General features: G+C 34.7%; 1 protein-coding gene across 1 annotated transcript in view; it reads right to left on the bottom strand.

Moving 5' to 3' along the window:
• The window catches only part of otogl (otogelin-like), a 224,402-nt gene that overhangs the window by 197,524 nt on the left and 12,248 nt on the right, over positions 1–14,630 (bottom strand). The window contains exons 6-11 of the mRNA XM_051930831.1: positions 12,559–12,665; positions 8,920–9,026; positions 5,282–5,407; positions 4,445–4,553; positions 3,982–4,028; positions 966–1,111 (exon numbers count right to left, since the gene is read on the bottom strand). Of these exons, the coding sequence (XP_051786791.1) occupies positions 966–1,111; positions 3,982–4,028; positions 4,445–4,553; positions 5,282–5,407; positions 8,920–9,026; positions 12,559–12,665 (642 nt within the window). The remainder of the gene's footprint in view (positions 1–965; positions 1,112–3,981; positions 4,029–4,444; positions 4,554–5,281; positions 5,408–8,919; positions 9,027–12,558; positions 12,666–14,630) is intronic.

Below are 14,630 nucleotides of genomic sequence, written 5' to 3'. Positions count from 1 at the left end.
TATATTTAATTTACAATGTTGCCATAAATTAATGACTTAGAAATTTAATACATTTACATCTCACATATTTTTATTCTTGCAGATTGAATAATGGGACACAATTAATGTTTTAGAAAAAGTGTTGGGGATGTAATATGAACTGAAGAGTGGATCGATATAGGAATGGTAAGGGAAATAAGAGAAAAAAGACAGGATCCTGTAGATCTGGAAAAAATCCAGACACAAGCCAGCTAGAAAAGGAGGATTACTCAGTCTAATGAGTATACCTACTCCTGTAAGAACAAGTTATACCTTAAGTGGTTCCATAATTAATTTTGTTACATTGAAAATGTAGTGTCAAGTAAAACTTGCATAACTTTTATTAATTAAAAATGACAAATTTGATGTTTTAGTGTAGCTGTAAGTTCTGTAACAGCAATTCTATTGTTTCCAGCTCTGGACTATATATGAAGCAATATACATGAATATAAATATATAATAACAACTTTAATTAAAAAATATCTAATAGAAACACCACAGGTATCATTTAAAAATGGAACATTTGAAAATATTTTAAGAAAATCTTGATTATAATAATTGATATGTGATTCTTCACTATTTTGCAATTGCAGTATTACCTTATGATAGTTGAATTCCATATAATGACATAGGCTAAAATACTATCCTGATTAGAGATGCCAATCTATCACTTAGCATATTTACACATATTTATAGTTACTATTCAACCCAATCAGATTCTTATGGAGACCTCCAGCTTGGAATCAGACTGAGACACACACCAATGAAGCTAAATTTAAGGGCCATCTTTTTAATTACCATGTGCAGGGGTTGAACCTGCAATCTTTGTGTTTTTGGCCTTTCAACTAATAATAAACATACACATTAAAATGTATAGAACAAACTAGGAAATGTTAAAAAGAAAAAACTATTGAACCATTTTTATTAATTAGCAAATCAGTTGTTACCTCACCACAGGGCATATTCTGCAGAATCACAGTGAACTTGCTAGTTCTCCAACTCTTGACGAGAATATACTGGCAGGTGCCTACAAGCATGAAGATTCGTCCATCAAAGGAAGTGACGTGAGTGTCTCCCGTTACTGAGCACTCCGCTAAAAAGATAATAAAAACAATTGTAAGGATTAAAAAAAACTGTAAATAGTGTTACAAAAAACTTGTTGGCCATCATTTTCTTTTTTATAATATATTCTTTAACACTGCTAACTAGATAATCTTTTGTCTTTCATTATTATTTCTATTTCCAGCTTTTTCTCTAAAAAATAAAAAATTTTAAAAAACTGCAAACCATAACTGTTGCACTGCTACTGACCCCTTACTCTATTTATTACTTTATCTTTCCTTTTCCATTACAGGATCATGAAGAACCAATGCTTATGTCGACATTAGTGCCCACAAGACAGGAATTGAATCTAGACGGGAACTGGGTCCATAACAATGCCTAATCAGGCATTTGAACATTTATCCACAGGTCAGTTCACAGTCACTAATGAATGTAACACTGAACAGAATTCTCAGGATGATAAATAGCATGTGCTAAGACAATTTTTTTCTCATTGAGGGCAATGAACATTCATTTTGGTCTTATGGAACAATACAATCTTCTGCAAAATTAAAAGAATTACCTGAAAGTTTAATTATATGCTAAAAACTAAAAAGAAAGTTCTGAATGTAATATTCAAGTGGTGTTTATGTCTCAACATTTGAAATATGTTTTTTAACTTTATAATTTCTGGGAATAATTTACTTTCATCACTTTTTTCCCTTGTGCAGATGACCTTTTCTAACACATAGAATATACTTTCACTTTCTCATTTTACCTTCAGGTACTTGACACTCCCCACCCCCCAAACTGCAGCCATCCCACACAAGGCTGGATCAAATCTTGAGGCCACTGCTATTAGGACAGATTCTGGCTCTAAACTGGATTAAAAAAGGGGTCAAAAATAGATACATGGGAATTCAAATTCAGGGTTGTGAGTAGCCATAATCTATCACAGTGACTATTTACAGTAAGGTAAGGTCCAAGTCTAGATGGAGCACAAGTCCATCAAAGGGTATCCTTAACACACATTTATAGTCACTTACTGTATACTAGATATGTCATCACTACAGAGTCATATTTACCTAACATTTATTTCATATGTGTAAAATAAAGAGAGTATAATAAAATTATTCCTTATAGAGCCAAAGACCACATCCATCCATTATCCAACCTGCTATATCCTAACTACAGGGTCACGGGGGTCTGCTGGAGCCAATCCCAGCCAACACAGGGCAGGAAACAAACCCCAGGCAGGGCGACAGCCTGCCGCAGGGAGCACACAGACACACTAGGGACAATTTCGGATCGCCAATGCACCTAACCTGCATGTCTTTGGACTGTGGGAGGAAACCCACACAGACACAGGAAGAACATGCAAACTCCACGGAGGGAGGACCCGGGAAGCGAACCCAGGCCTCCTAACTGCGAGGCAGCAGCGCTACCACTGCACCACCCCAAATTGTATTGAAATCATTTTCTTTAATGAATACACTTTGCACAGTATTATTTCTCATTACTGTCACCCCCTCATTTGTCTTGAAGTGACTGTTCAGTAGATGATGGTGTAAATTTCTTTGTGAAGATCACTAATGAAAGCCACAGACAAGCTCACAGAGATTCTCAGTGACATTAATGCCCAGATAATGCCCGATTTTTTGAAGCAAAAAACTAACAAAACTGAATTGTTACTTATAGTATGTGACACTATAATGCCTAACTCAAGAACATTACTTTATTGTCAGTGTATCCCCAATCCTTCTAGCTAATCTGATCATCTTAGGTTTCCCACCTTGGAATTAGTTTAACAATATGTTAAATTTTGAATGTCACATCTTGGAAGCATCCATTTTCTGAATGTATTTATCCACTTTGCAGTGGTGGGAAGCCAAAGCCCATTCATGAATTGTAAGGCCAACTTAATGCTGGAATATGAATGGATTATTTTCTACTTAATTTATATCCCTCAGGTGTTTATAACTTTTTGACCAATATTTTATTTCCATTGATGGTTATGTTCTGCCCACTACTGACAAGTGGTGCAATGTTAACAAAATTTTGCAGTACTTGTGTCGATTCACTCATATTCTGAGGCAGACCTAATTTCAAAAGTGTTCAGACTGTGTTCAGCAATGCGTAAGACGACTAAGCCACTGAAAAGAAAAGGTAAAAATATTTATCCCTTTACAATATTGTAGTGACTCCAACGTAACAGATTTGAAAAGAAAGACACAGCAGGACAAAGAAGTGCTTGCAAGACAGTTTACTCGGAACAGTCAAAAAAGAAAACCAGAATACACAAATGTAAAACAAAATGAGTGACCTTGAACTTGAACTATTTACTATTATCTAGGAACTTCTCATTGTTATGGCCATGAGAGATGCTGTGAAAGGAAACTCCGGTTCCACACACATAACCTGCCTCCCGTTCTGAGCTCGTCCCTCATCTATCTAACCCACAATTTCTTGTTGTCCCCCAAACCATCTAGAAAATCCCACCTCCATTCTCAGCCTCTCCATTCAGGGTACCGCCCCTTTTCTTACTTATTACTGCCAACCATATCCCCAACGTCAGTCCACTGTGCTGCTCTCCACCTTCCCTGCTAGACGCAAAAGCAACCTCTCCACCAGGCTTCACCCCAGTCTGGTCTGGATGCCACAATATTTTCATTATGCTAATATATGAAGTTCTTATATATCATGGCACAAGAGAGTAGAATGTTGGTCAAACATGCATAGAAGAATTTCAGTGTAGTCTGTATACGCGACAATAGAACTACTACTACTTTTTTTTTGTAAAATGTTACACAGATTCACTCATTTTAATCTCAGATAATTTAACAGTTTGATTTTAAAACTTTATAGCACACCATTTTTCAAATTTTATTACAGAGGTAATTGGATTATCAGAGCTACCAATACCTGAACAGTTGTTTTCTGTGCAGTTCCAAGTTCCGCTATTACACACACTAGACAGATAAAAATAGAAACAACAATTATCAAAAAGATTATTACAGCATTTCAGTGCTTACAGTGCAATCTAGGTACTGTGAAGTGACAGATTATTGTGATGATAACTGCATGGTCTAAGGATACCTTCTTTAGCTCAGCTGGTTAGTTCACCCTGTTCACTCTGTGGCAGAAGGACTGAGATTTGATTCTAGGTGGGGGACTAGCCACAGCAGAACTAGACAAACTTAACCAATCAATTATAATATTCAGGCTTTCTCGTGTATCAAACCTGCTAAGTTATCTGGAATATTTAATACTGAATGGCAGTGCCAACGTTTAAAATGTTTCCAAACATTATTTGTCTAGTAAAACCAAAAAAAAAACTCTTATTATGTGAATTAAATGCTTCTAGATGGAGGAGAAAATGTCTTACCAGGCACTGCAGCCTTGTTCCAGTAAATAACCTTGTTGATAGGCTGTTCCGTGATATACACATGGGCAGTTTGAAACAGGAATGCAAGTTCCATTCTCCATAATTAGTCCTGTCACAAGAAGGAGACAAATCCAAAAACTACAACATTCATCCTTATGAGTGTTTTTAATGGGACTAAAGCTATTTGCTTCACTATTTTTCTCCAAAGTTGAGTTGTCAAGGCATCATTATGTGGCAGTACTGCATACTGAACTACAGGAATAATTCATTTAGGTTTTTACTTTTAGTTTTGTATTTTGCATATCCTTTGAAACTCATTCAGTTTAAATACTCTAATTTCTTCAATTATCTGGTTATAACCTATCTTAATAACAATTGTGATTATCAAAAAGGCTCCAAAACTGCTGCTACTCAATTATAAAATAGTTATCTGAGGACCAAAAATAAGCACTATTACTTAATTTATCCCAGCTAGATTGTGAAGTGTCTTTCTGTATGTATCTGTTTATTTCTGTCCATGGAGATTTTTCATTAGATCACAGAATTAGGACCATACATTACATGTGATCAGTGACAATACACAATCATAATGCCTTCAGCCTAAAAGAAACAGACAATGGCATGCTGCTTTCTAGTGCAAACTGAATGTGATGATATCAAGTTTAACATGACTGTGAAGGAACCAGTCATGGTAACACTCCTGAACCATTTTATTATAACATCATTACAATATATCAATTCACTACTGACAGGATGTTGACATAAAGGCAAAGCAGAAATTCTAAACAATATATAATTTCTGTGTGGACAGAGCACTATACACTCATGTATACTTACCATCAGGGCAGTAGCATCCATCTAGGCAGTGAAGATTACTGCCAAGGCATTCTTTCTCAAAGGTACAAGTTGGAGGACAACAGCTGATACAGTCTCTGTGAACAAAGCTGTCTTCACATTCATCAGCTGCAGAAAACAATCATTGCAATTGATTAGTGTATGTTTTAGGAATGATTTGAGCTAACTTAGCTGGTTAGGGTGGTATTTTAAATGCCTGACATATTTAAAGTGAGAAAACTTTCAAACTACAACAGTCGTCTTGGCCAAGGCTTAAATAAGTATGCATCCTGTGAACATCTGTGCACAATGAAAAATATATTTCTTTATTGTTAAAAATCTTTTTCAGTATATTACCTATCCATTTAAATAACAACAGTGACTGTATGAAGAATTCAGTTTTCCCCTGTAGAACAAAGCCTGCTAGGCTTTATTGGCATGCCAGACCTGTTAAGCCAGTAGATTTAGTAGACATCTAGCTGCGCAAAACACCCCATTTACATTCAAAACTAAATGACTGACCTCCAGCTTGTACCAGAATCTGCCTGGACTTCATCTGATAACAAAGATGTAAATCAGAATTGAAATGACATCTTTCTAGAGGCCCCTCTGCAGACTTCTTGAGCCTGAATTCGCGAAAGGGAGTCAAGCAAGAACAAAGGTCTATAATTCAAGGAATGACAAATACTGCAATGGATAGAAGAATAGGAGTAGATAGGAGACACTGATTTTTATAAATGGTGACTTTAATCCAATCAGGAGTGATTAGACTTCCTTCTTAAAATCAGCTGTATTCACACTTACTCTCAGAGAGGGACACACTCAGTGATCTCTCAGAAATCATAGGGCACTCTGAATTATTTCTCAGGGGAGCACTCTGTGCTCTCTCTCTCTGAAATGACCTTCCAAAATCTCTCTCTGAAGTTAAAAGCAAATGTGCGGCTATCTCTTTGGGTATATGAAGCTGACAGTATTTTCTCTCTGTGGACCAGAAAGCTGAAATCCAGTTTACCAAGCCAAAGCTATGTGCCAATAGTCTGAAAAGACTAAGAAGTAGCCATTACTTCACGATGGGAATTTCAACATCTAAACTCTTGTGCCAAAAAGAGAAACGCTTTTCCCTATGAAGTAGCAGACGACACAAAAAACAGCAAGAAGCAAGCTGAGAAAGCAGCATCACAGAAACACCACAAACAAAATATCATGCAGCAAAGAGAAAAATTGCACTCCAAAACCAGACAAATTCTCCACTTGAAGTCACAACAACAACAAAGCATAAACTCCACACAACATTGGACATTACCTTTAAACACGTGGTATCGTAAAACTTGGTATCTGTGCTAAGATAAATTAAAACTGTAAATAACAAGTAAACAGCTAGATTCCCTATGTTATATGTTTGTCTTTTCCTGTCATATATGTCAACATAAAAATGCAGTTATCATATTTGTATAATTCTTGAATTAATCAATAAATTATTAATTTGTTTCTTAAAATTTATGTGCTTGAGTTACCCTGATATAAGTCCAATGTCCAGAGACCCACCTCCTACAACAGAGGAAGGTTATGTAGGAGCCCTGACAAATTATTTGATTGATTATTGTTTTTGCTGATGGGAAAGGTTCTGAGCATGCGCTGATAGCGCGTTGCTGCACTCACCCCACAACAAACCACCTGGATTGGGACCCGAGTGCAGCACGTGACACCTCAGAATGACAATGGAACAGTGGAAAGCTGGAGTGTCAATCCTACCACCAACCCCCTAAGTTTTCCCTATAAATTGGAAGACCTGCTTGCTGGGCTGGATGCAGATTAACATCATACCCACAACAAAGCAATTGCAGGTTAAGGGCCTTGCTCAAGGGCCCAATGGAGTAGAGTCACTGCTGGCATTTACAAGAATTGAACCAGCAACTTTTCAGATCTCCAGCCACAGAGCCACCACACTGACCTCTCAGATTAGTGGATAGTTATTCACTGAGCATTACTTTGTATGAAGAAATCTAACACGAAGTGTTATCATTTACTGTTACCTAATGAGCAGCTACTCTATTGTAACATTAAGAATGCATTTATCACTTTTACTTGATACTTGATTGTGTACTTGACTCTGTTGTAATCTGAGAAACACAGTAAATACTCAGCAATAACCTACTCAGCAATAATGTCTGGTTAACCTATAATTATGCAGGTCATTTAGTGGGTAATCAGCTACAAACACTTGGAAGAGGTCATGTAGTGGTGTGAGTCATCTTGTTATACCTATGAAAAATGGATGGCACACAGCCTCTGACATCCTAGTGTTGAATCTTTCTAAAAAAAACCTTTAGATAGCATTCAGTGGGCCTTTTAAGCTTTAACTTTTAGAATGCTCAAGAAACAAGTCTGGCATTAGGGATATTCTGAACAACTCTAGAGTTATTAGTCCACATTGATGCATGAAAATGCTAAAATTTAAAATATATAAAATATATATTTTAAATATATATTCAAAACTATGTAATAGAATCTAAGTACTAGAGAACAACAAAGAAAAATATAACTGCTTTAGAGATTGTTGGTTTAAAAGCCAAAACGAAATTTTAATAGACAGTCGTTTCTTTAATTACCAGTTAAGATTTTGTGCAATTTACATGTGGTAACCTTTTAGTGCAGGGGAAGGCAACGTTGGTCCTGCAGGTACACAGTGGCTGTAGGTTTTTGTCCCAACCAAATTTCTTAATGAGAAGTCAATTATTGAAGCACTTATTGTTCAATTGACATTTTTCTGTTTCATTTTAGTGATCTCACTCCCACCCTTAATTGCTTATTTCAGTCTTAAATAGCAGCATTCACTGTTTTTAATGGCTCTTTATTAGCAATAAGATGCAAATGACAAAGGAGCCTGCAGATCTCCATATAATTTGTTTCCATTTACACTTATGTGGATCCTTCATGCACTATTTGGTTTAATAAAACACTTAAGAGAAAAATGTGACAGACTGAAAATTATTCCTTTTAGGCTTCAAATCATTTAGATGATATCCTTAAAAAGGAAAAAAAATCTATGATATAAGAACCTAACATTGCAGACTAACAAGCCATAAAATTACATATGGTCTGAGATTAGCAATCATTGGTTTCTAATTAAACAACTGGGTTTGAGCAAAAACCTGCACCCATGGCGACCCTCCAGGACCAACGTTTCCTACCTCTGCTTTAGAGTAATATGTATAACAAAATAGAAGCAGTCTAAAGATTCTACTCACATTATTTTCTGCCAGAGAACCCATTTTTAAAGAAAATTAGGGATCACACACAAAACAACACCACCCACTGATTTGTTCACGTACTTTCTGGATGTAAAGTTTACATTACATGGTTACGTCAGCAGCAGTCTTGACAGGATACTAGTCCAAAAGTGAAAGGCCAATTAGGCATCAGTAATTAACCTAGTATTCATAACATTAAGAGCAAAAAATACAACACAGAAAAAAGGACAGTGTCTAAAATTTGACAGATACAGGGCTGAATATCCAGGCCAGGTGGCTAGAATAATAAATATCAATAACTCAGAGCAACCTGTCCTTTATAGTATTAAAAAATTTCTACTTTCCCTTTTTACTATTATGGATTTCTGACTCATAGAAAAGAATGCTTACAGCAGACTGGGAAGTTGTCTCTCCATTCCCTCACAGGATAACCAGCATGTGAACATGCTCTAGTGTATTCCATGATTGAGCGGCAGAATGTGTCATCGTCGCCTGACCTGTAATAAGCAATTGAGCTTTATTACAATATGTTCTACATATTATGAGGCAAGCAGAGCAAGCTGACTATATCAGGGCAACATGTGCATATTCCTGTACAGTTCTTCATAAACATTTACAGCGGTTTAGTCTGTTCTATTAAACTGTATATCCTTTATTACCCAACACTTCACATGAAGGATTATGAGACACTGGAGGAATCTAATGAGTCATGCAGTTGCAATGAAAAACAAAATCCATCTGTCCAGCCATCTATCCATCCATTCAGTTCAGAAGCTGTATAATCCAATTCAGACTCTAAAGTTTGATCATTGCAACATCAATGAAAGCAATTCAGTGTCAATTTCACATAAGGCAAAAGTACATCACAGTGAATATCCATATGCACTCATGATGGGAACATTTATGCTGCTTTCCACTAGCAACCAAGAATCGGGCAGAACCAGGCTCAGTTTGGTTCTTGTTCAGTTCCCCAAGTGTTACACTTGAAATTTCTTGTCACGGTCAGTTCCCACTCCATATGTGGTTTTGTAACACATCATCAAAGCTGTATTTCTTGGGATTTTTTTACCAAATGTCATTGTTATTTGGCTAATTTTTCATTTGTTAATTGAGCTTCTTTATATGCTTGATTTAGTTTAATTAAAATTTATGGTGCAGGGACAATCTCCCTAATTACATTGTAGCCCTCAGATGGTGCAATTTGTGCAATTGGTGCAATTTGTGTAGTTGCAGGATTTTAGGGCTATATATACTTTAGATATCCACAATTTCATTACAGTGGCATTAGCATCTGAAACTTTGTTTATGTGGCTCCCTTTAAGTAAATTTATGATGATAAGGTTTTGGGAATTTTTATTATGTTATTTTAGATTACAAATTTAGGATGATGGACCTTTTTGTTTAGTAAATAATATTTTTTTGTTTTTGTATATTCCATTATGGACCTGCTTTACAAAATTTTTTTCAACTTTTTCTGTTTTTGTGATGCTGTTTACTTTTTAACACTCATTTTCAAAAACAAATTAAATGTAGCTAATAAGAAAAAGTTCAGGCAACCCAAAAAATACTGAAAATGAGAAGAAATGTCAATTAATTCACAAACAGTACAAAACTGATGTAAGATAAAAACATATATGAAATACAATTCATGAAATTAAACATAAGGACAAAGAAGTAAATGCGTAGCACAAACCAGAAAGGTCGGGTATGTAAATTTCAAAATTTAAAATTAAAAAAAATATCTATACATTAATTAAAATGATCTCTTACTGAAAAAATTCTAAAACAATGATTTCATTGATTGTAATATAATTTATTAAATTAGTTCAAACAACCACCGTAATTAGTGATAAAACAAATTTATTTCATTGACAAGATAATGTGTAACACAAATATTTACTAACAATAATTTGCATAATTTCACCAATTAATTAAAAACCTTTTGTGGAAATTCAGAACCATTACAATGAAGAAAATTTCACAAACACTATTAAGTACTAAAAGTGCTGTATTTTAAGTACAAAACCAAAAAAAGCAAAAAGTAAATTTCAAAAAAACACAGCTCAAAGCAATTGTGGAACATAATTTGCCTTAAGAAATACAGTAACAAGTACCTAAATGTCAAAATATTATAATTTCTTTAGGCAGATAAACCTGCTTCCACAATATCTCAGAATCAAGTGATGGAGTAAATTCTACAATATCCCTAATTTTGGGTAAAAGAAGGTAGACACAAGTTTGATGCCCATAAAAACATCAATCCTACGAGGCAATAAACTTTTATTATACCAGATGTGCCATAAGGATCCATACCAAACATCAGACATATACTTCCATATACTAGTTAGTTATTTTGTTAAGGGCATTGATGAATACCAATTTGCCAGTGTTTTGTAAAGCACCACACATAAAGCACAAAAATCTATATTGTTCTTCACTCAACTTTCAGGTAAAGTAGATACCACTTCTGGTTGTCTGATTATAATGAAACTTCATATTTGTGTGTTTCTTACAAAATTTCAATCACTTACCTTTGTTTATAATGCAAGTTTATATGGCAAAGAACTACTTCTGGTAATCCGATCAATCTGAAATTTCAAATGTGATCGTTTTTTGTGGTCAGTAATATACCACTTCCAGTCACCTGATCAAAGTCAAATTCTATATCTAACAATAAGTAATGATCATACAAAATCTAAATTATTTATGCCTATTTATAATGGTAGTAATGCATATGTACCTGTTAAGATATCATTTCCGGTTATCTGATTAAGGTGAAATTCTATATCTATGTGTTTCTTACCCTAGCTAACAACGATATAAAATTTCAATTATTTTTCTCTTCTTATAATGCAATTTCACATGAAAAGTTACGATACAAAATTGCAATCATTCATTTAAAATGTGTACCAGTTTATTTGAAAAATTTTGAAATGTGTTTGGGTAAAGTACCACTTACGATTGATGTATGTTGCCCAAAACTTGTTAGAAAACTAACATTTTGATATAACACCCATATGCCAAATTTCATTTATCTAGCTTAAAGGGTTCTCAAGTTACCGTGCTTCCGTACATACACACAGACACATGCACAGACACATACACAGACATAATTGCAAAAATGGTCAAAACGTGTTCAGGAGCGCATAAAACCTGGAGATTCATCAAAATCTTGAGGTCGAATTTTTTCGCGATTACTATACTTTCTCTATACTACATATAAGATTTAGTAAAAATTTATAAAAGAAATGCCAAAAAGACGCACTTTATCCACTCTGTCAGTACTTATCGGTCTGTTCAAATAATATACAAACCTAACTTGTTTATATGGAATGTTATTTGATTTTAATAAAATCAATAACATGCAAAAAGAAAAATATAATATACAAACCAATTGTAAACAAAAGTCAAAGTCCTGTGAAGTGATCTGGTAGATCGAAATGTAGTAATGCCATCTTAATGCGATTAAAAGATTTCCTATCAAAGACTAAAAAATACTCAGAAAAGTGAGAAAATGTATGTGCATAAACTGCACAAAGGTGATGTCATGATGCTGCACAGAATCCAGTTGAGTTTCCTCAGTACTTCTGCCTTTAACATGCAAGTTAAAAGTTGAAAAGGAGTATGTCAAAAATGAACTTTTAAAGGATTTACTACAGGACATGATTAGAGTGTAGCTTTTCCGAGATCATATCAATGCAGCAAAAGAAAATGAGGTCATTGACCTGAATTAATAATTCCAATAATAATCATATATATTAATATTAGGTGGAATACATATTTCAACAGCATTGCAATTACATTTCTTTAAGACTGTTTTCTTGAAGAAAAGTCAGAGCATTTTAAATTATTTTACGAAAATAACAACAGACATTAAAATACTACAAAGGAGCTGTCATCTTAACCAGGAGTCAAATAAAAACTTTTCTCGTTGTCAATTTTGGAGCTAAGCTACAGTTTATAGACTACAATAAGAGCAACAAGATGGAAACTTTAAAACGTGGATCTATAGATAAAATTAAAACTTACATGCAATGGTCGCTGATACAGCTGGAAACATATGGGTTGGGGTCAATGTTTTCATGACAGGAGACAAAGGGGAAGAATAAAATGGCACTGCACTTCTCCATAGCATCCTGCCTCATCACAAACGGTGTAACATAAAGATGGCAAAAATAAAGAAATGAATAAATGTATTAGTAACTTTGTTAGCTTTGTTAGTTTGTAAATGTATAAGAAAATAATTTTAGTAAGGTGGAAAGTGTAGCCCCTAATGTGTAAATCATTAGCCTGTAATCTACACACTTGCTGTTTCATTCTTCTCCATGACTCTGAGGTTTTTCTGGAACAAGCCAGTTAACAGTCTAATTTTAGAAATATGTAAACAAAGGATAAGTCACATAAAAGTATCATCAAAACCAGTGGGTCTCAAAGTGTTTAAAAAAAGGACCGCATAGTAAAAGATATATTGGAGCATCTATGTTTAACAGTCACACATTAGTGTGAATTCTATATTACAACTACAGCATTTATTTTAATGTTGTGTTACTATATATATTAAAGTGAAAAATGCAAACTTTGTAATTTGACACTGCTGAATTGCTGTTTTGTGGTCAAAGGTTTCAGCCAGTGTAAAAGCAGGCAGACTCGACAGCAGTAGATGCAGTAGAAGCGATGTGAATCACTTCCTATCTGGAATTTAGGGATCACCTTTAACAGGGATAGGTTCTTCAGATGAATTTAAAAGTGAGTTCCAGTCACTGTCATTGACTTGTCCGATAGAAGAGATATTACAAGTCTGAAGTAGTGTCAAAAAAGATAGATAGGGACAGTTAGTAATTGGTACAAGTGAACAGAAATGGAACAGAAAGGTGTGGAGTACAGAGTGGTGTTTGTTTTAAAGCCATACTGTACCTCATACCCTTAACACTGTGGAAGTTCATGTAGAAATGCAGAGTTCAGATGTAAGTAACAGGAGTAAGTAAATACCAGACAATCATCCAAGCAATGTAAATGTCACTTTGCTCAGATCCAATACCTTGTGGACTGCTTCATTCATGCTTGCAGTCTACACTTTGAGAACCACTGATTAAATAAATAAATAAATGTATAGTGAAGAGGTTTGTTACATACAAAAGCTCAACAGTATGTATTTCTTCTGCCATCTTAAGAATTACATTCTGATCCAATTAGTGCTTATCCTGTTTTAGAGGGTAGTAATTGAAAGATTTATCACTTCTTCATAAACAATCTGGTTTATCAGTGCATCTGACAACTCTAGGCATGAACTGCATTGTGTTGTCTGGATAGCTGAAAAGATTATGGGTTTTAAACTTCACTAAACAATAATCTTCATCTAAGACAGGACCCTAAACAAGGCCAATGTATAATTAACAATTAACCCTACATGTCGTGTCTTTATGATATGAGAGAAAACTTGAGGATCTGAAGAAAACCCATGGGAAAACAGGAAATACATGCAAACCTAGATTTCTGTAGCTCTGAAGAAAGATAACTAATGTGCCAATCTGCTACCTTTCCCAAGAAAATAATATATGAATACTGTAATATAATAATACATAATATATCTTGAGATGGTACAGTTACTAGTAAGAACATTAATCTGTGTTCTGTATTGTATGTCTTTCTGAGTAAAACATTGTCAAAGTATATGGGTTAAAATGCCTAGACCCAAAAATCATTTAATCTGATATTTAATTTTACAAAATGCTCTTCCCGGTTTGTTTTTTTTTTTGGGAATTTTTCCTTGTCTTCTTAGAGAATCAAGGCTGGGGGGCTGTCAAAAGGCAGGGCCTGTTAAAGCCCATTGTGGCACTTCTTGTGTGATTTTGGGCTATACAAAAATAAATTGTATTGTTTTGTATTGCAGTGGAAACAGATGATGCAGGAATAACCAAATGTCTCCTTCCTAGCTAGGGCATTTAGCTAACTCATGAGGACTGAAAGGCACTGCCAGGTAAGTTGAAAGATATAATCCTTCCAGTTTGTTCCAGATTTGCTCCAGGGTTTGCTTCTAGTGGCTTCTGTTAAAATTAGCAAATATCTATCCATTAAAAAAAACAACTTATTTAGAGTAAGGC

This window comes from Erpetoichthys calabaricus, chromosome 1, assembly GCF_900747795.2.
Source record: "Erpetoichthys calabaricus chromosome 1, fErpCal1.3, whole genome shotgun sequence".
NCBI classification, from domain to species: domain Eukaryota; kingdom Metazoa; phylum Chordata; class Cladistia; order Polypteriformes; family Polypteridae; genus Erpetoichthys; species Erpetoichthys calabaricus.
Note: the sequence above shows the minus strand (reverse complement) of the source record. Positions and strands in the feature narration are given on the sequence as shown.